The 25,712-nt window shown below is 36.6% G+C and overlaps 1 protein-coding gene across 7 annotated transcripts in view; it reads left to right on the top strand.

Annotated features, from left to right (window-relative positions):
• The window catches only part of COP1 (COP1 E3 ubiquitin ligase), a 264,958-nt gene that overhangs the window by 145,737 nt on the left and 93,509 nt on the right, over positions 1-25,712 (top strand). For all 7 annotated transcript variants that reach the window (XM_023207226.1, XM_023207224.3, XM_023207222.1 and 4 more), the window contains 3 exons: positions 19,639-19,782; positions 22,193-22,301; positions 22,754-22,835. In XM_023207226.1, coding sequence (XP_023062994.1) covers positions 19,639-19,782; positions 22,193-22,301; positions 22,754-22,835 — 335 coding nt within the window. The remainder of the gene's footprint in view (positions 1-19,638; positions 19,783-22,192; positions 22,302-22,753; positions 22,836-25,712) is intronic.

Below are 25,712 nucleotides of genomic sequence, written 5' to 3'. Positions count from 1 at the left end.
CTTGTTGCTCAGGCTGGAGTGCACTGGCATAATCCTGACTTCCTACTGCCTTGACCTCCCGGGCTCAAGTGATCCTCCCACCTCAGCCCCTGTGGCTGGGACTGCAGGCGCCTGCCACCATGCCTGGCTAATTTTTGTATTTTTTGTAGAGACAGGATCTCACCATGTTGCTCAGGCCAGTCTCAAACTTCTGTCCACCATTGATCTGCCTGCCTTGGCCTCCCAAAGTACGGGGATTACAGTTATATTTCTTGCAGAAGTTTGTGGGGAGATAGTAATTGTTAAAGGCTGGGCTGTTGTACTTAGCAAGTTTAAGGGGAAGGTATTTTGCATTTCCTCTGGATAAAACATGTGGAAGAAAAATAAGAGAATATAATTATTCACATATATTCAGTTATATAGACTACTTCTGGAGGAGAACGCCTTGGTAACTCTTTAGAGTGCAACTCGTAATTTAAAACAGGAGTTAGAAGGATCAGTTTGAATGAATAAAGTTCATTCATTCAAGGTTTCATGTAGTTTGGAAAAAAATGTGTTTTTATGTCAGTTATCTGGTTTAACTGGAAATAGGCTCAATTAATCATATTTAAATAAGATGAAATGAGAACTTCTTTGAAATTATTCTGTGTTTTATGTGGCGTGTTGTAAATACTATGTAAGTGTTTGGCATTCTTACCCTTTCCGACTTACTAACCTGTTTCTAGGACAGTGCCTCATAATCACCTGGAGATATTGTTAAAACACAGATTGATGGGCTCCACTCTCAGAGTTTCTAATCCTGTAGTCTGTGCTATGTGTAAGAATTTGCATGGAAGGAAGGAAGGCATTTCTAATAAGAAATATTTACATTTTTAATTCTTTTTTTTCTTTCTTTTTTATTTTTTTTTGAGACAGAGCCTTGCTCTGTCACCCAGGCTGGAGTGCAGTGGCGCAATCTCGGCTCACTGCAAGCTCCGCCTCCTGGGTTCATGTCATTCTCCTGCCTCAGCCTCACAAGTAGCTGGGACTACAGGCGCCCGCCACCACGCCCAGCTAATTTTTTGTATTTTTAGTAGAGATGGGGTTTCACTGTGTTAGCCAGGATGGTCTCAATCTCCTGACCTTGTGATCCGCCCTCCTCGACCTCCCAAAGTGCTGGGATTACAGGCGTGAGCCACCGCGCCCAGCCTAATTAGTTAGGAAAAGATCATAATTACTTTTTGATAGACTTTATTTTATGGAGCAGTTTTAGGTTCCTAGTACGGAGATTTCCCATATACCTCCTGTTCCCACACATGCATAGCATCACCCGTTACCAACATTCCCCACCAGAGTGGTACATTTTGAAATGGGAAAATTCCCTTGTCCCCCTTGCAGGGTGTGTGATGGCAGTGTGGCTTGTTTCTTTGGTGCCCTGCTGCTCAGAGGAGTTTTGACCCTACAGGGAGCAGGCAGACAGGCAGGTCGTGGGAGCGTGGGCTCTGACCCCACAGCAGTGTCTAGGGGTAAACGTTTACAGCTCCTGAAGCCCCAGTGGGTGTATGTTGTAGAGTGCTGTTTTGGTTTTGCCATCTGTAGGTAGCTTGTGTTAATCAGCTTAATGAGACCTTCTGCCTTATCACAAGGACAGAGGGCTTTCTGTATCCTGGGGTTCTTGCCTTAGTGTACCGGAAAAATTGGATCACACGTGGGCTTGGAGAATGAGTGCAAGCTTTTCTATTGAGTGGTGATAGCTGTCAGGGAGGTGGATGGGGAGGCCAGAAGGAGGATGGAGTGGGAAGGTGGTTTTCCCCTGGAGTCAGGCTGCCCAGCGGCCAGGCTGTCTTCCAGCCATTCCAGCCAAATTCTGCATCCTGCTGCTGGTTAATGGCCTGCTGGTGTCTGCTGGTGCCTGTTGGTGTGCTCTTCCACCGATGTGTTCCTTTCCACGTCCAGCCGCTGTGTCTCTGCCTACTGGGGTGTCCGAGTTTTTATAGGTGCAGGATGGCGGTGCAGCGGGTCAGAGTGATCTTGGAAAATGCAACATTTGGGCACAAAAGCAGAAATGCATGTCCTCACCTCGGTCCGTGGGCACGGGCCTGGGGTTGGAGTCCTCACCAGGGACCCAGACCTTCTCCTTCCAGCACTTCCCTGCCCCTCAAACAAAATCAATTTGTTACAATTTGTACCTACAACGACACATTATTATCACCCTAAGTCTATAGTTTACATGAGGGGTCACTCGTAGTGTTGTATGTTCTATGCATTTGAATTAATATATGGCATATATCTACCATTATAATATAGTTTTTATAGTTTTTATATTTATACTTTGTGAATCAACAAAAATAGAGTTAAAAACCATTTAGTTTCTAGAGCTTCTTGCCCAATAAGTTGTCATATGAATGGATTGCATGTGTACCAAGGTACTTATTCCATCTGTCCCTGGGAAAGTTGTATAGGGGCTGGGTCTGGAAAACAGCTGGTAACCAACTGTTCCAAGGGCAGAAGGGATCAAGCACATGTAACTTACTTGTCTTAGTGCTGAACATTAATAACGAAACTCTAGTTTAGAGACCAGAACAAAGGAAATATCGTTGTTTTTCTCAAAAAAGCTGTTACAGTTATTTTTTGGTGAAGGAATTTCATAGTGAAATTTGAGATTGAATTCATTAATGTTTAAAATACTGATATTTCATCCTGGTGATTGACCTGCAGAGCTGGTCCTTAAAAGGAAACATACTCTTACTGTGCTGGAGAACCATCTCACCTTGACATAAAAGTCAGCAGCCACTGGACTGCCAGTAAATAACACAAAACATTTTGTAGGATTGAGAGGGAAGTTTTGAACTTTAAAAAATTTGGTCTCCTCATTTATTCTTTTTTATGTTTTTGACAATTAAGATAAAATAGCAAAGTCTTTTCCATTTTATCACTGGTAGGAGTTTAGTAGGAGTTCACTTTACTATGTAGGGGAGGAAAAGCTTTTTTCTACCCTTTCAGGTTCAGTGGCTGGGCCTGGGGAATAAGTTGACAACAAATTGACAAGAGAAAAGGCACAAACACTTATTTGAAGTTAAAAGTTTTACATGACATAGGGCATGGGGGCTGAAGAGGTGGGGGAGGTTCATAAAAGAAGGGAGAACCCCGAAGAAATGGCTAGATTTAGAGGCTTTTATATCATTTGAACAAAGGACAATAAAGAGAAATAACAAGAGAAAGGAAAGGGACTTTCAGCTGCTAGGGTCAACAAATACATGCGGAAACTAATGGTCGATAAGGACTTCTTAGTCCTGAAAGACTTGTGTAGATTCTTTTTTGGTGCCATCTTATCTTTGTGATAAAATCATTATCCCCAGGCCAGGTGCAGTGGCTCATGCCTGTAATCCCAGCACTTTGGGAGGCCGAAGCAGGTGGATCACGAGGTCGGGAGTTCGAGACCAGCCTGGCCAACATGGTGAAACCTTGTCTCTACTAAAAATACAAAAATTAGCTGAGCATGATGGTGTGCACCTGTAATCCCCGCTACTTGGGAGGCTGAGGCAGGAGAATTGCTTGAACCCGGGAGGCGGAGGTTGCAGTGAGCCAAGATCGCGCCCCTGTATTCCAACCTAGGCGGTGGAGCAAGACTCCATCTTTAAAAAAAAAAAAAAAAACATCCTCTTCCTGGTACAGGAAGTGGGGTGGGGGAAACATCTTTCCAAAAGGAGTTTATGTTCTGTTTTCAGGCATGTAGGGGAGGGCAGAAAGCTCATCCTATGTTTACTCTTTTTCTATTGTCTTCAGCTCAAAATAATTTTATGGCAGAGTAGCGTATTTTGGGGTGGCATGTTTTGATACCTTACAGCTGCAACTTACAAATAACTGATGTCGCTATATGTAAAACAATCTGGTGACAAGTGTTTTATAACATAAATATTTGACAAAGCTTCAATTCACCATTTGTCCTAGGTATGATAGTTTCCCCATATATTGCTTCCCTCAGACATTTTTAGACATTTAAAACTTCTTAGTAAGATAGGACATTACTGTAAGAGCATTTGTCCGCATGTACTATTTCAGTTTTTTTCTCCTTTTTCTGAGTTAATTCCTCTATCTGCTGTTCACAGTAAAGAGTTCCATAACATACTAACCCTTCACCTAAACAGATTTTAACTTCTGGCAGTCTCATCTGACTGAAACATAGTAAGGAAGGCTTACATTGAAATAAAAAGGCACTGGAATAAAATAAATGCCATTAAATTAATGACTAAAACTCTTATTAGTTTATTGGGTTATTTCAGGCCTATTGACTTATATAAAATTTCTAATAATCTTAGATATATGATTTGTGTCTCTCTAAATTATAAAGGGGAGAGTGATTGCAATAGGTAGGTTAAATGGCAGCAGCAAGAAGCGGTAGCTACTGCAAGCTTGAAAAAGGGGAAGAGGCCGGGCATGGTGGCTCACGCTTGTAATCCTAACGTTTTAGGAGGCTGAGGCAGGCAGATTGCTTGAGCCTAGGAGCTTGAGACCAGTCTGGACAACGTGGTGAAACCCCGTCTCTACAAAAATGCAAAAATTGGCTGGATTCAGGAGACTGAGGCAGGGGGATCGATTGAGCCTGGGAGGTCAAGGCTGCAGTGAGCCATGATCATGCCACTGAACCCCAGCCTGGGCAACAGAGCAAGACACTATCTCAAAAAAAAGAAAAGAAAGAAAATGGGGAAAGAAATCATAACACTGCAGATAGGATCCCAAAAAGTAAAGCTGCTTATATTTATTTCATATGAGGTCAAATGGTTTTAGATATTTTAATACACCCTAAGGTCATTGAGGTATATTAGAGTGTGGTAGCTAATGTTTATAGGGCTATTCACATTACTATGTTCAGTATATTCAGATGAAGGGAGTAAAGAATGTATTACATTCGACAAATTACACTTGGGTGTTCAAAAGTTAGTTCCAAAATTTACTGAACTAATATTTTGAGCATATGTTATCTTAGAGCAGTATGTAGATATGTCCTGGAAATGCTAGTGTCTCCATTAGCCTTTAAAAGTAATTTAAAAAAATATATCCCTATTTATATAAATGAAATATGACAATTTTTTTGTAATTTTTCAGTTTTTTGGAATTGTATGTTTTCAAACTTTACATTGAATTTGTGTGTATGCAAGGAAGCTTATTTTGATTAAGAAAAGTACGGGGTTTTTTAAAATTTGCAAACTATGGACCATGGGCCAGATTTGGCCCATTACCTCATTTTGAAAAATCCATCAGGTACGGATGGTTTTTCCACTTTTAACTGGTTGAAAAAGATTTGTTTAAGCTCTCAGGATGTACTGCTATACTTGATTAAACTTCTGTCATATTTTCAGACATCAAAGTGTGTCTGCGAAAGAAAGTGGCTTTTGTCAGATTTTCTGATCTATTTGTGATGAGTGGCTATTTTATGTTTTATCATTACTTACTTAACAGAAATAACCTATCACTTGGCCTGTCATGTAGTAGACACTCCATCATTGGGTTAATGAGAGCTACAGATTTTATTTACATAATAACAAATTCTGGTATGTACAGCAGAAAGTTTCCTATTTGTGTATTTTTACAATTATTTATCAAATAGAGCCCCCCCCCCAAAAAATGCCCTGAAATAAGACAGAAGCTAACCTATGGTTAGGCAACTTAGCTGTATCATACTAACATTGAAACAGGGCTCTTTTTCTGCCACTAATGATGTTTAGTTGTGTTCACATTCTCTCTTCCTCTTCCCTTCTCCCCACCCACGTCAGTAGGTGATTTTGTGGATAACTTCTGAAGTTATAAAACTCAATGCTTTGATCTGTGCTTGAGAGAGATTAATTTGCAGTCTGATTTACATAATTTAAGAAATATAAAATCACAAGTTAGATAGTTTTTAAAATCACCTTTACTGAAGTATAATTTATATACAGTAAAGCATGCAGTTTGATTTTTGGTATTTGTGTTAATGACAGTCAAAATATAAAACATTTTCAAAAATTTACTCTTCCACCACTTGCAGTTAATTCCACCCTTCTTTCAAACCCTGCCGCAGGCAGCTATTTATCTGTTTTCTGTCACTATAAAATAATTCAACCATTTAAAAATTTCTCATAAATGGAACCATACAGTATCTATTCTTTTGTGTCTAGCTCATTTTGCCCAGCTTGTTTTTGATATTCGTTCATGTTGATGCCCATATTAATAATTTGTTTGTTTACTTATTGAGTAGTATTTTGTTGTCTAAATATTCTACAGTTTATTCATTTGAATAATTGTATAATTTATTTGAATAAACTTGTTTGGGTTTTTAGTTTGTTACTATTATGAATAATGAGTATTCATATACATAATGTTTATATTTATTTCTTTGGGTAAATACCGGGATTTGGAATTGCTATGCTGTATGGTTAGGCTGTGTTTAACATTTTAAGAAGCTACCAAAATGATTTTTAAAGTGATTGGATTATTTTACCACTTTAATTAACAGTTAAAAAAATTCCAGTTGTTCAAAATCCTCAGCAACTCTTGGCATTGTTATTCTTAAATATCAGGCATTTTGGCCGGGCGCGGTGGCTCAAGCCTGTAATTCCAGCACTTTGGGAGGCCGAGACGGGCGGATCACGAGGTCAGGAGATCGAGACCATCCTGGCTAACACGGTGAAACCCTGTCTCTACTAAAAATATACAAAAAACTAGCCGGGCGTGGTGGCGGGCACCTGTAGTCCCAGCCACTTGGGAGGCTGAGGCAGGAGAATGGCGTGAACCCAGGAGGCGGAGTTTGCAGTGAGCCGAGATCCGGCCACTGCACTCCAGCCTGGGCGACAGAGCAAGACTCCATCTCAAAAAAAGAAAAAAGAAAAAAATATATATATCAGGCATTTTATTAGTGGGTATGTAATGGCATTTTCTTGTTATTTTTCTATACTTTTCCCTTATCACTAGTGGTGTTTAATGCACTTGTTAGCCATTTGTATGTCTTTTGTGAATTGTCTATTCATATCTTTTGACCAGTATTTAAAAATCAGGTCTTTCTCAGCTGGGCGCTGTGTCTCACGCCTATAATCCCAGAACGTTGGGAGGCTGAGGCGAGCAGATCATGAGGTCAGGAGATCGAGACCATCCTAGCTAACCTGGTGAAACCCCGTCTCTACTAAAAATACAAAAAAAAAATTAGCCAGGCATGGTGGCAGGCACCTGTAGTGCCAGCTACTCAGGAGGCTGAGGCAGGAGAATGGCGTGAACCCGGAAGGCAGAGATTGCAGTGAGCCGAGATCATGCCACTCCACTCCAGCCTGGGTGACAGAGTGAGACTCTGTCTCAAAAAAAATCATCATCACCATCATCATCATCATCATCATCATCATCATCATCATCATGTCTTTCTCTTATTTAGTGATTAGAATTCCTTTTATATTATGGATGTGAGTTCTTTCTCAGATATATGTGTTATCAGATTTTTCTTCCTTGCCTGTGACTCATCTTTCTATTTTCTTAATAGCATCTTTCAAGGAACATGAGTGGTATTTAATTTTGATGAATTCCAGTTCATCCATTTAAAAAATTTTTCTACCCTGTAGAAATGTTTCTGCCCCGAAGATTTTTCTTCTATATTTTCTTCTATAATTGTAATAACTTTAGCTTTTAGTTACAGGCTTATAATCTATTTCAAGTTATTTTTTATTTAGATTGTGAGATAATGGTTTAGGTTCATTTTTTTCTTTTTTCTTTTTTTTTTTTTTTTTTTTGAGGTGGAGTTTCACTCTTGTTGCCCAGGCTGGAGTGCAATGGTGTGATCTCAGTTCACTGCAGCCTCTGCCTCCCGGGTTCAAGTGATTCTCCTGCCTCATCCTCCCAAGTAGCTAGGATTACAGGCGCACGCCACCACACCTAGTAAATTTTGTATTTTTAGTAGAGATGGAGTTTTCTCCATGTTGGTCAGGCTGGTCTGGAACTCCTGACCTCAGGTGATCCACCCTCCTCGGCCTCCCAAGTGCTAGGATTACAGGTGTGAGCCGCCGTGCCTGGCTGAGGTTCAGTTTTTTCCTCCCAATATAGATACCCGCTTGTTCCAAGCATCATTTGATCAAAAGGTTTTCCTGTTGGCATCTTTGTTTAAAATGAATTGACTATATATATGTGAGTCTGCTTAACTGTCTGTTCTGTTGTATTGATCTGTATGTCTGCTCTTGATTACTGTAGTTTTATAATAAGGCTTGAAATTCGATAATATAAGTTCTCCATCTTTGTTTCTCTTTTCAAAAGTTATACTGGCTAGTATAAGTCCCTTACCTTTCCATATACGTTTTAGAATAAGAGCTCTTCTTTTTTTTCTTGCTGCAATGGTTTGAACACATTTATCTGGCAAAACTCACATTTTCTTTTATATTTTTCTTCAGTGTTTTTTACTACTTGTTTTTGTAAGAAACACAAAATGGGTTTCTGATTTTTTAAGTCTGCTGTGTTAACTGATATTTTGGGGACACATTTTTAAATATAAATGATGAAATTTTCTTCTAAACTATAAACTTATGCTCCACATTAGTTCTTGGTAGGATGAAATAGTTTCTTTATATCATAGTTTTATGGTTTCCTGATGAAACATCACAGCAATGACATTACTGATTTAATATTGTGATCCTGTTGGTTGCTTTGTAAATACTGCTGGAGAACAGAACTGAGAAATTAGATGTATTTTATTTTGCAGTTTCAAAAGTTAAGAACTGAAACTAGCTTTCATATGATTCTCTTTTGAGTGGTGTACTTTTACTAAATACACATTTCAAAGTATTTACTAAAACATTTTAAAGAGGACAAAATGTCATAGTAACTTTGGGTACAAAAATATGTTTTGTTTTTCAGCTCTTGTTATTTTCTCTGCTAGATGTTCTAAATGAACAAAAGTTGATATTAAGTATATTGATTTTAAAGGGCATCAAGATGCATCTTTAATTTTAAATGTTTTAAGGAGAAAGATATTTTATCACAAGATAAACACTTGATATTCACAAAAGTGTTTCAGAATATAATCTATCAGGTAGTGTATTTATTTGTTTTAGCTATTCAATGATAGCCAGAGGAAATAGGAAAGTAAATTTTTTTGAAGTAATGGTTTTAAAGCAAGATCTTGAGGTTTTATGGAATTCAAACAAAATGAGCCACCTAATAAAAACAATAGAATAAAAATATGCGTAGACTTTAAAATGTGGCTTCAGTTTAGTGCCTGTGATATAAAATCAAGTCCATCCATTAATTCAGAATAAGGTCAGCAGTTGTCTAGCAGGTTGCTATTAAAAAAAGAGTTTAAGGTCAGCAAACTTAATACCTGCGATCCAAATTTCAACTCATTGCCTGACTTTGTAACACTAAGAATATTTTTTATATTTGCAAAGGTTGAAAAAAAATGCAAAGGATAGTATTTTGTGATGTGAAAATTCAGATTCTGGTGTTCATAAATGAAGTTTTGTTGGAACCACTGACACTGTTCTGACATAAAATTAATAGATATTGGCTGGGCGCAGTGGCTCATGCCTATAATCCTAGCACTTTGGGAGACCGAGCTGGGTGGATCAGTAGGTCAGGACTTCGAGACTGGCCTGACCAACATGGTGAAACCCCATCTCTACTAAAAATACAAAAATTAGCCAGGCGTGGTGGTGTGTGCCTGTAATCCCAGCTACTCAGGAGGCTGAGGCAGGAGAATCGCTTGAACCCGGGAGGCAGAGGTTGCAGTGAGCCAAGATCACACCATTGTATTCCAGCCTGGGCAACAGAGCAAGACTCCATCTCAAATAAATAAATTAATAAATAAAGATTTCACAAATTCCCTAACTATAATTTTTAAAAAATTATAGTGTCTCAATTCTAATATAAAGGAGAAATAAAAGGAAAATACTTTAAATGAAGATGATTTTAATTTGTAAATACTTAGCTATTCTGTATGGTTAAAATAAGATGATCAAAGAATAATTTATGACTCACTTGTTTTATTGCCATACAAAGATTTTTTTTTTTCCTTAGGTTCACAGTGCTTAAGAGGGAGAGAATAATGTGAACAAGTTTCACACAGAATACACTTGATAGATGAGTTACATTAACCACGTAGTGAGTGAGCTCCAAAATTATTAAAGTCTGGTTGCTCGATTAGGATGGAAGCAGGCCTCAGTGGAAAGTAAAGTTTAATTAAACAATGAAGTGTGCGTTTGTGTGAGCACAGCTGAGATCCGCAACTATCTGTAAGGTCCCTTCAAGTGAGAGGGCAGTGCTGGTGTTAGAAAGCAAGGCTTCAAAGCTCCAAGCCATGTCACAACCTGAGCATTCCATCTTCTCAGAAGTGGCTGACAGAGTCAAACTTGACACAGACTAAGCTCTCAAAGTGCTGTCAGGCTCTTAATTATATATGTTTGAAGTTCAGTAGTTGAAGTCAGTAACTCACATATGGGATCTGAGGAGATGTGTTATCACATTTCAGAGGGGAGGAGGAGAAGTTTCAAGTTCACGTGTGGGATCTGATAAGAGGCCACATTCTTGAAGTGGGGAAGGAATACACTCTAAATTCTTACTATAGCAAAGCATATCATTCATGTAGCAAACTATGTAAATGTTTAGGATCATTTCAGAACTACACAGCAGGTATACCTGCATTAGACAATATAATGGATAATAAGATTCTTACATCTACTTATAATTAGTAAGTTTGGAATATTCAGCAAATATTGGGAATGCAGGGGTAGTTTGTCTTTCTATGTACAGTGGATTTCATTTCTATGCTCATTTAATTATAGGATGTTCATTTGCATAAGGATGAGAAGTATAAATATTTTTGGAGGTATAATGTAGATTGTGAGACAGTATAATCAGTAGGATTCGAAGAGTAAGGGCAACAATAACTTTATCCTTTGCTCAGAGTAGAAACTTAGTAGGTACATTGAATCCTTTATTTCTTTCTGTAGTAATTAATAAAGTAATTTTGTAGTCACTAGACAGAAATACTGCAGTTCCCATTTAGGAGACTAAGACAGAAAACAAAGAAATCAGGTGGTCAAATACTTTGTTTTAATTAAAAATGCAGTTGAAACAACATATCACAAAATAAGATGACAGATACAAAAGTAAACATGTGATTGATAAATTTAAATAGGCTGAACTTCCTATCAGTAAGAAAATATTTTTATAGTAGGTTATAACAAGCCACAAATCTGTGCTTATATAAAAGAGTTCTTAAAACTTTGAAATGTGAAAGTTGAAAGTAAGATTTAATTCAGGCTAGAAAGCATGAAATCAGTCTCTCCTTGTCACATACACACACACACACACACACACACACACACACACACACCCCCATTATAATGATCAAAGTTCAGTCTACACTGAAGTTTAAGTCTAATTGTAGATATCTTTATTATTAAAAAATATCTGTGTTAACTGTAAGACAAAATAAACACATTTAGAGTGGTATGAATCAGATCTTAGTCCATGACAGATTAAGTGTGCAAAATATAAACGTTAATAAAACTGTAGAAGCCCTAAATAACATAATTAACAAGCTAGAACACATATACGAACATTTATAAAGAGTATACCTTATTTTAAATTGTCCATGGAACATCAGAAAATGTAAAGAATCTAGATCATATACCAAATCTCAAATTACAGAATATAAAAATTAACGTTTTCTGATCACAACACAGTAAAATCAAACATTTATTACAAACTTACAAAACAGGAAAAATATACCACATGGAAATTTAATAGCTTCTTTGGCAACTCTAGGATCAAAATGGAAATCAGACCAGTGTGATGAAACTTCTGTGTATCAGAACCTGTGGGACATAGCTAAAAGTGCCCAGAATAGAACTCCTTACTCTAAAGGAATTAACTGAAAAAATACTGATAAAGAAGATACAAAACAATTTAATTAAACATCCAAGTAAAGAAATTAGAGAAAGAACAAAGTAAACTAAATAAAATAGAAGGAAATTAAATAAATATAAAAATAAGAATACATTATGAAAAACAATTACTAATGCATTCATGAGCTTTTAAAAACAAAAGATGAAAATTGTTAGTCAACCTAATCAAGTAAAACTGGAAGAAATTACTAAATGTTTGGCAGGGGATTCAGCAACTGAATTTCAGACAAGTTAATGATCCCTATTAGATTAAAATTGGAGCTGTCAAGTACACTTGAGGTAGTAGTGTAGAGAGAGGCCTGGTTTGAGTGACAAACATTTGATAGTCATCAGTGTACTGTATAGATTGAAAGCCATGAGCCCATATGATATCACCAGAGAAATCCAGGAAGATAAAAAGGAGGTGAGGTACAAGAGATTAGCTTAGCTCTGAGATGCTTTTATTTTATTTTATTTTATTTTGTTTTGTTTTGTTTTGTTTTGTTTTTTTGAGATGGAGTTTCGCTCTTGTTGCCCAGCCTGGAGTTCAGTGGTGTGATCTCGGCTCACTGCAACCTCCGCTTCCCGGGTTCAAGCGATTCTCATGCCTCAGCCTCCTGAGTTAGCTGGGATTACAGGTGCCTACCACCATGCACGCCTCATTTTTTTGTATTTTTAGTAGAAACTGGGTTTCATCATGTTGGCCAGGCTGGTCTCAGAGTCCTGACCTCAGCTGGTCCACCAACCTCGGCCTCCCAAAGTGATGGGATTACAGGCTTGAGCCACCGCACCCGGCCTGGGATGCTTTATTATCAAAGTGAAGATGAGGAGGAATGACCAAAGTAGACTGTGATGGAGTTGTCAGTAAGATAGGAGAAAAATCACTGTATTGTGGAAGAGAGAGTGATCATCTATGTCAGCTATTCTTGATGTTTAAGGAAGGTCAGAATTCGGATTTGACTGTTCTCTTTAGCAACCTAGAGGTCATTATTGACCTTCATACAGCATTTTCAGTGATGGAGGTAAAAGCTTGATTCCAGTGAGTTAAGGAGAATGAGAGAAGAGATTATGGAAAACTTTTTTTTTGTAAAATTATGGTATTAGAAAGGAAAGCAATAGGATAGTAGCTAAAATAGAAATAGGATTATAAGAAGTATTTTGTTTTTTACTTGAAAAGGAAGAAAAACATGGAAAGGCTTATGGAAAAGATCCAGGATAGATGGAAAAATTGATTGATACAGAAGAGAAGAGGGAAATTTAGGAAAGAATCTTTGAGTAGGTAAGCAAGGATGGAACTTACCGCACAAGTATATATTTTGGTTACATCTAGGAGCACATGCATTCAGAATGACAAGAAAGACCACAGAATATATCAAAACATGTTGGTGTAAATGCTGATAAGTGGAAGATGTTAAGTGGTTAGTGGGAGCCTTTGGAAAGTATCTTCTTATTCTTTTTATATTTTTCAGTAAACTTAAAAACAGAATAATTTGGCCGGGCACAGTGGGTCATGTCTGTAATCCCAGCACTTTAGGAGGCTGAGACAGACAGATCACCTGAGGTCAGGAGTTTGAGACCAGTCTGGCTAACATGGTGAAACCCTGTCTCTACTAAAAATACAAAAATTAGCTGGGCGTGGTGACACATGCCTGTAATCCCAGCTACTCCGGGGGGCTGAGGCAGGAAAATTGGTTGAACCTGGGAGGCGGAGGTTGCATGAGCTGAGATTGCACCCACTTCACCCCAGCCTGGGTGACAGAGTGAGGCACCATCTCAAAAAAAAAAGGAATAATTTGCTGAGAGTGATTGTGAAGGTATGGCAAATTTGTGAAGAGTAAAAAAAATTATGTAACTTCTTTCTATGAGTCAGAGGATGAGAGTAGTTTCCTATGAAGTTAGTGTTAAGTGCCCCTCTTAGGGATAGTGATCATGAATTTAAAATGAGACCAGGGAACATGGTTGCTTGTTTTTTCTCTAACCATTTTCAAATCTGCCAGTTCAAATGTAGAGTAAGTAGAGAAATTTATCTAGGGTTAGTTTTCCCAGGGAGGTAAAGTACAAAAAATAAGAGAATGAAAATGGTAACCGAGTACAAAGTTGTGTGAGGGAGTTATATTTACTGGCCATGTAATTTATGTTGGGAAAGAAGAAAGTAAATACATGACAGAATGAGGAGCAGTGGTTATAGGATCCAGAGATTTTTAGATCACATTGGCCTTGAGGGATTGTTGGAGACCATGAATCAACTGGAAAGAATGGAAGTAGTTGTCAGAAAGTGTTATGTCATAAGGTGAAGGAGGGAGTGAAGTTATTGGTAACGAAGAAAAGTTACCAATAACTTTTGGTAAAGTTGTGTGGTTGTGTGAAGTGGAAGTGGGCAGAATAAAAGATCTTTGGAGAAGAGGAAGTCAAGAAAACTGATAGACCAGGATATTAATCATCTATATATAGTTACTAAAATAATAATTATGAAAGGAATAATTTTTAAGAAAATGACAGTGAGCTGAAAGTTAGAATTTCTAAGAACTCATGGGTTGGTAGAAGAAGCATCAAGGACACTTATTGGATGGTATATGTTACAGGAGATTTTGAGCTGGGAGGTTTCAGGGAGAAGAGAGAAAAATGACTGGAAGAAGCTGTGTATAGTAAGGACACCAACTTTACTTCCCAGGCCTCTTTGAACATGGAATGTGGGAAGACTTTGAGGAAGCAGTATATTCAGGGGAGAGCTGGGTTTCAGTTAGAATGAGAAAGCAAAGGAAACATTTAGGGAAGAAATTGCGATTATTAATGGTATTATCTGGGTGGAGAGAGATTTAGCTTTTACTTAATAGAAAAGTACACATATTTTTTTGACCTAGTGCTTCATATTCTGGATGTGTTTAAGAGTATTCTTGCTTATGTGGCAATTGACACATATAGAAGGGTTTTTTTTTTTTTTTTCCAGCATTGTTTAACAGTAAAAGACTAGAAATGAAATATTCCTGGTTAAATAATTTGATACATCCAGACAATGTAAATCTGTGCAACCATAGGGGACAAAATGAGGTAGCCCTCATATATGCTAATATGACCATCTTCTCCACAAACCTGAGGATCGTGTTGTTGCACTGCAAGTCACTAGGGTAGGAATTGTTCAGCTTCATTATAATTTATGGGAACATAAGATGTCCTTAAATGGCACATAACTGTAATTTTTTTTTTTTTTTTAACATTTTGGTTTTTTCAGCAGCTAGGTATCTGGCAGATAACTGGCACTCTGGACATTTGATGGCTGAAAATATTCACGGTTCATTCTTTTCTTCGAATAAGTCCTAATAATCATTGCCTCCTGAATTCCTCTATCAGTATTTTGTCTTATCATTTGACATTTGTTTATATTGTCTGTAATCTCTTCTACTAATTATCAACCCGATGAGGCCACCTTATTCTTTTTTTAATCCCTTTATGTTTAACTTGTTGCACAGGCTAAATTATTATGTGTTATTATCACTATATCTAATATAATGTATATTATTATTCTGTATTGTTATTCTTATTTTGCCTATGTATATGTTCTTTGAAGACCAGCTCATTTGTTCTAATTGAAATTGCATGGCAAGTTTGCATGATGATTGAGATCATAGACTCTGGAACCAGTTGCTTAAATTTGAATTATCTGGTGTATGCTTGGACAAATTACTTAACATCAGTATATCTCAGTTTCTTTATACAGTGGAGATTTGAAGCTTGTAAATTTATGTAAAGTGGTTAGAAGAATGCTTGACATATCTCAAGCATTATGTATGTTATGGAATTTTTAAGTAGTATTGATTGGAAGAAAGTTGAGTAACATCAATTCTTAATTTACTCTTTTGTATTTTTTAAAGATCTGCTTATTACCGTTCATTAAAATGGCCAGTTTCTAAAATTATGTTTTGTTTCTTTGAAGTTATGGTTACCTGCTCTTGAGGCACACTATCATGGTAATGAATGAGAATGAGAACTTTGACAACTGCTCGTACTTTATACTTTAATTTGATAAATTGGGCTCTAGCATCCAGGGACACTAATCCATGTTTGCTAATACTTATAATTGCAAAAAGATATGACAGACAGTGGAAACACTGACAAAATTCACTGCTTGGGCTTATAGAGGGCTTTCATTGCTTTGTGCCACATTGTACTGGAGGTATGCATTAATCAGCTGTCCTGTGCGATTTCTTGCCTTGCTGCTTAATCACTTGATTAATGACCTTTTTGACAAATAATAAAACTACTTTCCTACAGCTGAATTACATATTTCAGCTGTTGATATAAGTCACTTTCTTTTAACAGTTGAAATATTTCAAAATGTGAAAGAAAAATGCAGTTTATGTCCCCAGAAACACTATTTTTCAAAAGTATACTTGTATGTTTTGAAATCAAAAACAAATTCTGTGAAATTGAGTTTGTCATCGCAGTAAATTTTCATAAACCTGTTGTTTTTATTATTACTGCTGACAGTGGATGGCAGAAATAAACGTTGTATAATAGTAATAAGACTTAAAATTTATTTTTGAATTTAATTGCATAAGCAACATTTTGATTAATTAGTTTACCTTTTATTTAGTCTCAGCCTAACTAGTCACTGTTTAACTTTTGAAGTACTTTTTTGCTTGTGTTACCAGATTTCATAATAAAAGTATTGAAATATCATACTGTTATATAAGAGGTCATCTGTTTTGTATTAGCTCTAGAAAGCTCTCTGCACCTGAAAATTACAGTGTCCATTTCAGTTAGTTCATGATCTGTTTTTAGAATCTCATTATGTTGATGTTTGAGAATATATATGATTAAATATGTCAGAGATAGGGAGCAGATGTTTCAGTATCTGGAAGTATTTAAATCCTGAGTCTTAGTGATGTGGAAATTCTTCCATTAAAAAACGTGGTTGGGTGGTAGGGGGGACTTGTTTGTCTTTCTTTCCTTTTTAATCAGTATTTTCTAGAAATAATATTATCCTTTATACTTTTTGATTAATATTTCTGTTAAAATCTATTATTTTTACACTATAAAAAGATCTTGTTACCCCCAAAATATTTTTAAAACATACTCTACAGGTTATTGATACCTTAATATATTAAAAGCAAAACATAACGAAAATGTAAGAAAACAATAGCAATGAAGTCAAAACGAAAAGTTAATTTCTTAGTATGAGAGTTAAAAGTGAGCTAATGTCACTAAATAATAACATGTTGAAAAAAGAGAGCTGTCTTGAATAACAGGGTACCTAACATCAGAAGAAATAATAGACATATTTAGGTCATCATCTGAATTCTTTTGATAGCATTTTTACCTATGCATCAGTTTTCTCCCTGTAATGTATTTAAGCTATTATTTTGATAGATTAGTGTTTAAACATATTATATATGTTAAAACTAATAGTTTAGTAATGGTATACTTTTACTGGCACAACATTGGAATGGTGTTGACTTATTAGCTATGAATATGTGTAGGTGGATAAAAAGTTTTCAGTGATAACATAACTGGTTCACTTGAAATCTCAGCTATACCAAAACCTCCTAAGTTAAAAACAGGATTTCAGTTCTGATAATAATTCTGTCCTTTACCAGATAAAGTAGTATTTCTCCTTCAGTGACATGAGACTATGGGTGTAAATTGAGTTGGGATAGATGAGTAGTTGTCATCATTATAGTTATGGTGCATTAAAATCCACATGGCAGCGAGTAGTAGCTGAGGCAGCAGTTCAATTGAGGTTGTACAAATAAATCTATTGCATTGCTATAGTATCATACTTTACTGGAGGAAACATTTGCTGAATTTTACTCTAGTCAGTGACACTTAACTGAATAAAAATTTTTTAAGAATTGGCTGGGCATTGTGGCTCATGCCTAAAATCTGTAATCCCAGCACTTTGGGAGACTGAGATGGGAGGATTGCTTGAACCCAGGAGTTCAAGACCAGCCCAGGCAACATAGTGAGACCCCCATCTCTGTAAAAAAAATTTTTAATTCTTTAAAATTTATATAAAATTAAGGAAGCGTTTAAAGCTGTAATGAAAATTGGGCATCTCAATGTGTGTCTTTAAGGGAAATATTCCTTCTTCTTATTGTTTTTTAAGACAGGATCTTGCTGTGTCACCTAGGCTGGAGTGCAAGTGACACAGTCATGCCTCAAATTCCTGAGTTTAGGCAGTCCTCCTGCCTCAGCCTCCAAAGTGGCTCGGGACAAGAACATATGACCATGCCTCACTAATTTTTTCATTTTTTTGTGATGATCGGGTCTCACTGTGTTGCCCAGGCTGGTCTCAAGCGCCTGGGCTCAAGGGATCCTCCCACCTTGGCCTCCCAAAGTGCTGAGATAGCAGGTATGAGCCACCAAGCCCAGCCTGAAATATTCTTAATGTGTCTCTTTCTTATCATCATCAGTTCAGCAAGCTTCTTAATAAATCATTAATCATTAACTGTTCTATGAATGGATATCACATGTAATCCATTAAGAAAATGGATTTTTTTTTATTGCATGTAGGTGTTTGTATTTTTATGAATTAAATGAATGCTTGATAGATGCAGAGCACTAGCTAGGCATTTTGAGAGAAGAAACACACATACGTAGATACTGAAGACACATTCTTACATATTAGATTTTAAACCTTTAGCCTTTACACTTTGAGTTTTACATTAAGAGCTTTGATCTGTGATAAAGCATAGTAATTATTAATACCAACACTGAAACCGGACCACTTTGTGTTTGAATACCATCTCAGCCACTTACAAACTGACTAACTTTGGGGGATTTACCTCACCTCTAATCCTCATTTTCTCATCTGTAAAATGTAGAGAATATTAATACATATATCACAGGTTGTTATGAGAACTAAATGAGTTAATACATGCAAAATGTTTTAGTAGTTACTGAATGACTAATGAATATTAGGTATTATTATGTAATTAATTGTAGATCAGTGCGAATTCTTACCACTAAACCTCTAGAAAAGATGTTTAAATCATATTGAGGAATAATGTATGTGATGATTCATTTCAACTTTTACTACCATTGGGCTAATTAGATTTCTAGCTGGTTATATAAAAACAACTTTGTTTAGGCTCCAAGTTCTATAAAAGTGAGTATGATCTTGTACTTGCTTTCAAATAGCTTGTTTTGGAGCTTATATAAAAATGATCAGCAAGAGAGGGTGAATTCTCTAACGCTAAAGGAAGGGAGATTATTCACTTATTTAACCTCTTTTGTGGTATGGGGAATGCATATTGGGGTTTTATAATTCAGAGAGATGTTTGGGGAAGAGGATTAGGTATGAATTTGGGAAAAAGTAATGAAAATTTAATTGTTCTGTTTTATGCTATCCCCTTGTCATCACCCAATTGCTTCAGTAATTCAAATTATATACTAATTTATTAAAAATAACATTGAATATTGTGAAATTCTACCATCTCCACAAAATGGCAGGGAAATAACTAGAATGTATCAAACATTAGTTGATGATTGTCTTTTGGCATGCTTTTAGTATATCAAATGATTCACGCCGTTAAATCTTTCTCACTAAGCTGTAATATGGTTATTAGAACTAAATGAAAAGCATGTCAGGTGTCTAGGAACAAAAGTACACCTGTGCACAATTGTGTAGATATACACAAATCTCAACCACTTTTAATTTGATATGTGTTATGAGGCCTAGTACAATTTGAAGGCATTTGAAGTAGATCTTTTATCCTTGTAGACAGAATTACTTTAGAAATAGAAAGTAGCAAATTCTGAAATGTTGTCATACACTTTTTCCCCTTAGTATTGAATTTGACCGGGATTGTGACTATTTTGCGATTGCTGGTGTTACAAAGAAGATTAAAGTCTATGAATATGGCACTGTCATCCAGGATGCAGTGGATATTCATTATCCTGAGAATGAAATGACCTGCAATTCGAAAATCAGGTATTTACATTATTTTCTTGGCATGAAGTAGTATATATGTAACAATTTGCATGTGTAATTATCAAGAGATTATCTTACCTTTGCATGACACTTTTTGCTCATTCATGGTGAACACTGTAATTGTACTATGTATACAGAGTATATATTATTACTTAGATCATCTTTCTTACAGATATAGGTTGCTTTTTTCCTGTGAGGTTAGCCTTTTTTTTTTTTTTTTTCCAGTTGTCAAATGAAAGTTCTTCTTTCGTTTAATCAAATAAAAGTTGTTTGTTGGAGATGGTTGTTGGAGACTCTGTGGAGTACTGAATAAGGATTAATGTAGCCTATGAATAGTATTTGAACATCAGGAATTTTTCCCCTAGCATGCACATATCTCAACATTCTCAACATATTAGAATTGTTTCTAGTTTTAAGAATTTTTTTTACAAGAATATTCTGCTTTTCACTGAAGGAATGGTGTTTATGTTTTCTGTATTAGAGATTATACTTTATAAGGAGTGCTTTTCAAACCTAAAATACTCTTAAGCATTAACAGTATTTTAAACCTAAAATACTCTTAAACATTAACAGTGTTTTAAGGCTCTGCTCCTGATCTGCTCCCCAAAAAATCTCAGAAGAATTCTAGAATCTGCTTTTTCTTTTTTTGTTTTCTAAACAAGCTTCCCAAGCTGTTATCATGAGCATTGGCTTTAAAAGAGAAATAAATGAGGAAATCATCTAATAATAACTTTGTATAGAACTTTGAACATTTTCAAAATAGCCATCCTTGAACCGTTTTTATCTTTATGAATGACATACATAGTATGTTTGTTATAGTCTTTGTATAATTTATTTGTTATATCTTTCTTTTTTCTAGTTCATTTATAAAAATACTATATTGATAATTGGTGAGCTTCCCCATTCATTTGTGGCACTCGTCATTGAGAATCTGTTATAGTTTATGTCCTAAATCAAGAAGATATAACATGAATTGGATACAACTTTATTGAATTATTATATATCAGGCATTATCTTAAGTGCTTTGTCTTTAGCAGACCTATGAGATAGTTACCATTATTGCTCCATTTTATACAAAGAAAGCTGAGCACAGAAAGGTAAATACCCTGCCTAAGATTATATACCTTTATATAGAGGAGCCAGGATTCAGACTGAAGTAGTTTGGTTCTAGAGTCTGTGCCCTTAAACATTTCATGCTCCTTATTTATAAAATGGAGGCCACAATAGTAATACCTATTTAATAGGATTGTACTTTTGAAAAATCCCCATAATGCACTCAGAACAATACTTGGCCTATAGCAAGTACTCATAATGTATTACATAATGAAAACGTGGATTAGAAGGTTTAAATGTGCTATCTACCTGTTCTGTAATTATACATGTAAAAATGTGCAATAGTTCCTGGTGCATTGGAATAAATGGTGAAAGCGCTCAAGGCTGAAAGCTGTGGGCCTGGGGCTGAAAGGATCAATACTCAAGGATGCCTAAAATAGATTTGGAGCACATCTGCTGTGAAAGTGAACTAAATTAGCCAGAGCCACAGCTAGTAAGTAACAGATCTGGAATTTGAACTCAAGTCTACCTAAATTCAAACTGTGGCTTTTAATTGTTCCATGTAATTTCTACCAGAAATTCTAATTAAAAGTATTTAAAAATGTAAATGAACTCTTCTAGTCTCTGAAATTTAGCATCAGTGCAACTAGTAGAAAGCAAAAGACCTTGTGTTCATGTCTTAGAAGTTACCTACCTTAACTGCCTTCTAAGTAGCTTCTTCCATAATATGCATTCCCTTTACTATATGCATGATGCAGATATGTATCTCAGCAGAAGTTTTTAGATGTTGTGGACTTTTGGAGCACTTGAGAATAGCCAGAACCATAAATGATAAAAGTTTGATTCTAACTTTTAGATGCTTTTAATTGGAATTGTAGTCGTAAGTTACAATTAGTCAAGTCAAGACTTTTGGGATGTAAATACAGAAACCCAATTCACTGTAGTTTATTTGGCTTATATGATTTGGCACAACTGGATCCAGGGGGTTAAACAGTCTCATCAGGTCTGTCATTCTGTGATGGTATGCCTTGAGCCCTCTAGACAGTATCACCTTCACTGATAGACATCCTTTCCTCTTGTATCAAAGATGGCCAATGATAGCTGTAGGCACACATCCATCTTAACAGCTAGTGATCACAGTACAAAGTGGTTAGGGTCATTACTTGTTAATTTTTATTTTTAAAATTTCAAAATTATTGATACATCTTTTCCCAGGTATGTTGTGGGCAGAATAATGATTGTGAACTGATAGAGACCGTTTTAAAATAGTGCAAATCTTTCTGAACACATTAAAATTCTTTTTATCCCGTTGTTATTTATTTTTATGTAAAGTAACTTTTAACTATATTTCTTTCAGCTGTATCAGTTGGAGTAGTTACCATAAGAACCTGTTAGCTAGCAGTGATTATGAAGGCACTGTTATTTTATGGGATGGATTCACGGGACAGAGGTCAAAGGTCTATCAGGTAAATAAGGGTACTAGTTACATGTTATATGAATCATGTATTTATTTTTTTAAAACTTTTAGAACTTCATGTGCTTTATAATTACAGATTTGAAGCCACTATTTAGTACTTTTTATACCTGTGTAATGCCTATGCAATACCAAATACTTTTTTTTTCCAGTCTCCTTTTTTTGGTACCAGATACTTTTCTGAAGCATTTCTGCAGACTTTGGTCTTTATAGAATGCATCAAATAAATTTCTGAAAGCAATAATTTCAGTAAATGTATATATTAAAAGTTTTGGGCATACTTTATATCAACATCTTAATTTGCTTTTCATTTGTTTTCTAGCCTGTTCTCTTTCCCTCTCCCCATAACAATAAAATGATATCAGTTTTTTTTTTTTTTTTCTTGCTTTATTCATTTTGAGATCTCTATTCTGTCTGAGGCTACTGTCTTCTTTCTGCTTCCAGGAGCATGAGAAGAGGTGTTGGAGTGTTGACTTTAATTTGATGGATCCTAAACTCTTGGCTTCTGGTTCTGATGATGCAAAAGGTACTATTTGAATCTCTTTCTCAGCAGCTCCTTCTCCCTGGCCCTCCTAACCTTAATTCCTTTCATTGGCAGAAATACAAACATTTACTGAAACTCATGTCCTTTGTGATTATTGATTATTGATTATTATTATTATTATTATTGTTTTGTTTTATTTTTTGAGATGGAGTCTCACTCTGTCACCCAGACTGGAGTAGAGTGGCACGATTGTGGCTCACTGCAACCTCTGCCTGCTGGGTTCAAGCAATTCTTCTGCCTCACCCTCCTGGTAGCTGGGATTACAGCCACACACCACCATGCCTGGCTAATTTTTTTTTATTTTTGGTAGAGACGGGGTTTCACTGTGTTAGCCAGGCTGATACTGTATTCCTGACCTCAAGTAATCTGTGATCTGCCCTGCTGATGGCTTCTCAAAGTGCTGGGATTACAGGTGTGAGCCACTTTTTTTTTTTTTTTTTTTGAGATAGAGTTTTGCTCTGTTGCCCAGGCTGGAGTGCAGTCATGCAATCTCGGCTCTCTGCAACCTCCAACTCCCAGGTTCAAGCGATTCTCCTTCCTCAGCCTCCCATGTAGCTGGAATTATAGGTGTGCACCACCACACTCGGCTAAAATTTTTTTTTTTTTTTTTTTTTGAGACGGAATCTCACTCTGCTGCCCAGGCTGGAGTGCAGTGGGGCGATCTTGGCTCACTGCAACCTCTGCCTCCCGGGTTCAGGTGATTCTTTTGCCTCAGCCTCCTGAGTAGCTGGACCTACAGGTGCATGCCACCATGTCCAGCTAATTTTTGTATTTTTAGTAGAGATGGGGTTTTACCATATTGGCCATGCTGGTCTCAAACTGATCTCATGACCCAGGTGCCTCATCCTCTCAAAGTGCTGGGATTACAGATGTAAGCCACTGCGCCTGGCCTCACCCAGCTAATTAAAAAAAATTTTTAGTAGAGATGGGGTTTCAACATGCTGGCCGGGCTGGTCTGGAACTCCTGACCTCCAGTGATCCACCTGCTTCGGCTTCCCAAAGTCCTGGAATTACCGGTGTGAGCCACCACGCCCAGCCTACTGATTATTTTTTTAAAAATCCAAGCAGGGGCCAGGCCCAATGGCTCACGCTTGTAATCCCAGCACTTTGTTTGAGAGACTCAGGTGGGTGGATCACTTGAGGCCAGAAGTTTGAGAACAGCCTGGCCAACATGGTGAAACCCTGTCTCTACTAAAAATACAAAAAGTAGCCAGGTGTGGTGGTGCATGCCTGTGGTCTTAGCTACTGGGGATGGCTGAGGCGTGAGAATTGTTTGAACCCAGAAGGCGGAGGTTGTAGTGAGTCCAGATCTCGCCTCTGCACTCCAGCCTGCATGATAGAGCAAGACTCTGTCTCAAAAAAAAAAAAAAAAAAAATCCAAGCAGAGAAAGTGATTTCTCTTCTTGAGTGAATGAAAAATGAATATACTGCATCCTCATTCTAATGATGTTTTTAGATTCATTCCACATGGAGACATTTAGAATTGCTGCTATCTTATAACCAAGTCCTTTAGACAGATACACCACCGAATAACCTTTTTTTTCTGTAAATATTTAGAAATCTCTATATGCTGCATTGTATTTTATTAAATTTCTATTGTATACTAAAATCTCTTAATGAAATTCATTATATATCAAGGCAAAATTCTACGTCACTTTTTGCCCATTTAATTGACCTTTCTTTTCTGTTTCTTGTATATCCATCTTTACTATTCACTGTTTTCTGTTTTCTCTTAATGTGCTGTTTTGGTCTGGTTCTTTCTTCTCACTATTAAATGTATAAAGCTATGATAACAGACTTATTTTATCTTAGAGTTACCACCCTTAATTTCTTTGCCTTTTTCTTCTTTTCTGCCTGTAACTTTCAGAGTATTGTTTTGATAGGCAAGGATAGCTCTAGCATTGGAAGCTGTATTTCACATCATGTTATACCTTTCCCTTTGGCCTTTTTAATACATAAAAGAAATAAAATAATGGAGCACAGCCTATTCTGTAAAAAGGTAAACAAACAAGACTGGACTGCCTCTAAAAAGTTTTGGGCCATAGAGTAGCAAGTTATTTATTCATACTATATACAGAATGGATTATCTTTTTTCATTGATTTAAGAAATCGTCAGCCAGGCATGGTGGCTCACACCTGTAATCCCAGCAATTTTGGAGGCCGAGGCAGGAGGATGGCTTGAGGTCAGAAGTTCGAGACAAGCCTGCATGAGACCCTGTCTCTACAAAAAATTTTAAAAATTACCTGGGCATGGTGGTGTGCGCATGTAGTCTCAGCTGCTAGGGAGACGTGGGCAGGAGGATCTCTCGAGCCCAGGAGTTCAAGGTTACAGTGATTGATGATCGTGCCACACTGTACTCCAGCTTGGATGACAGAGCAAGACCCCATCTCAGAAAAGAAAGACAGAGAGGGAGGGAGAAGAGGGTAGTGTGGAAAGGGAGAGAGGGAGGAAGGAAGGTGAGAAAAAGAGGGAAGAGGGAGAAGAAAGAGCAAGAAGGAAAAGAAAGAAAAATTGTCCTTGAATTTCTAAATTAGTGAGAGCACCATGTTATAATACATATATTTATTTTGGTTTTTTTATAGAGTTATTTGATGCACAAAATTTTTTTGATTTTGAAGAAGTCCAGTTTATCAGTTTATTTTTTCTTGTGTTGTCTATGCCTTTGGTGTCATATCCAAGAAATCATTGCCAAATCCAGTGTCATGAAGTTTTCTTCTAAGAGTTTTTTTTTTTTTTTATACTTTAAGTTCCAGGGTACATGTGCACAACGTGCAGGTTTGTTACATATGTATACATGTGCCTTGTTGGTGTGCTGCACACATTAACTCGTCATTTACATTAGGTATATCTCCTAATGC

Source organism: Piliocolobus tephrosceles, chromosome 1, assembly GCF_002776525.5.
Source record: "Piliocolobus tephrosceles isolate RC106 chromosome 1, ASM277652v3, whole genome shotgun sequence".
NCBI classification, from domain to species: domain Eukaryota; kingdom Metazoa; phylum Chordata; class Mammalia; order Primates; family Cercopithecidae; genus Piliocolobus; species Piliocolobus tephrosceles.
This window is presented reverse-complemented; position numbering and strand designations above follow the sequence as displayed.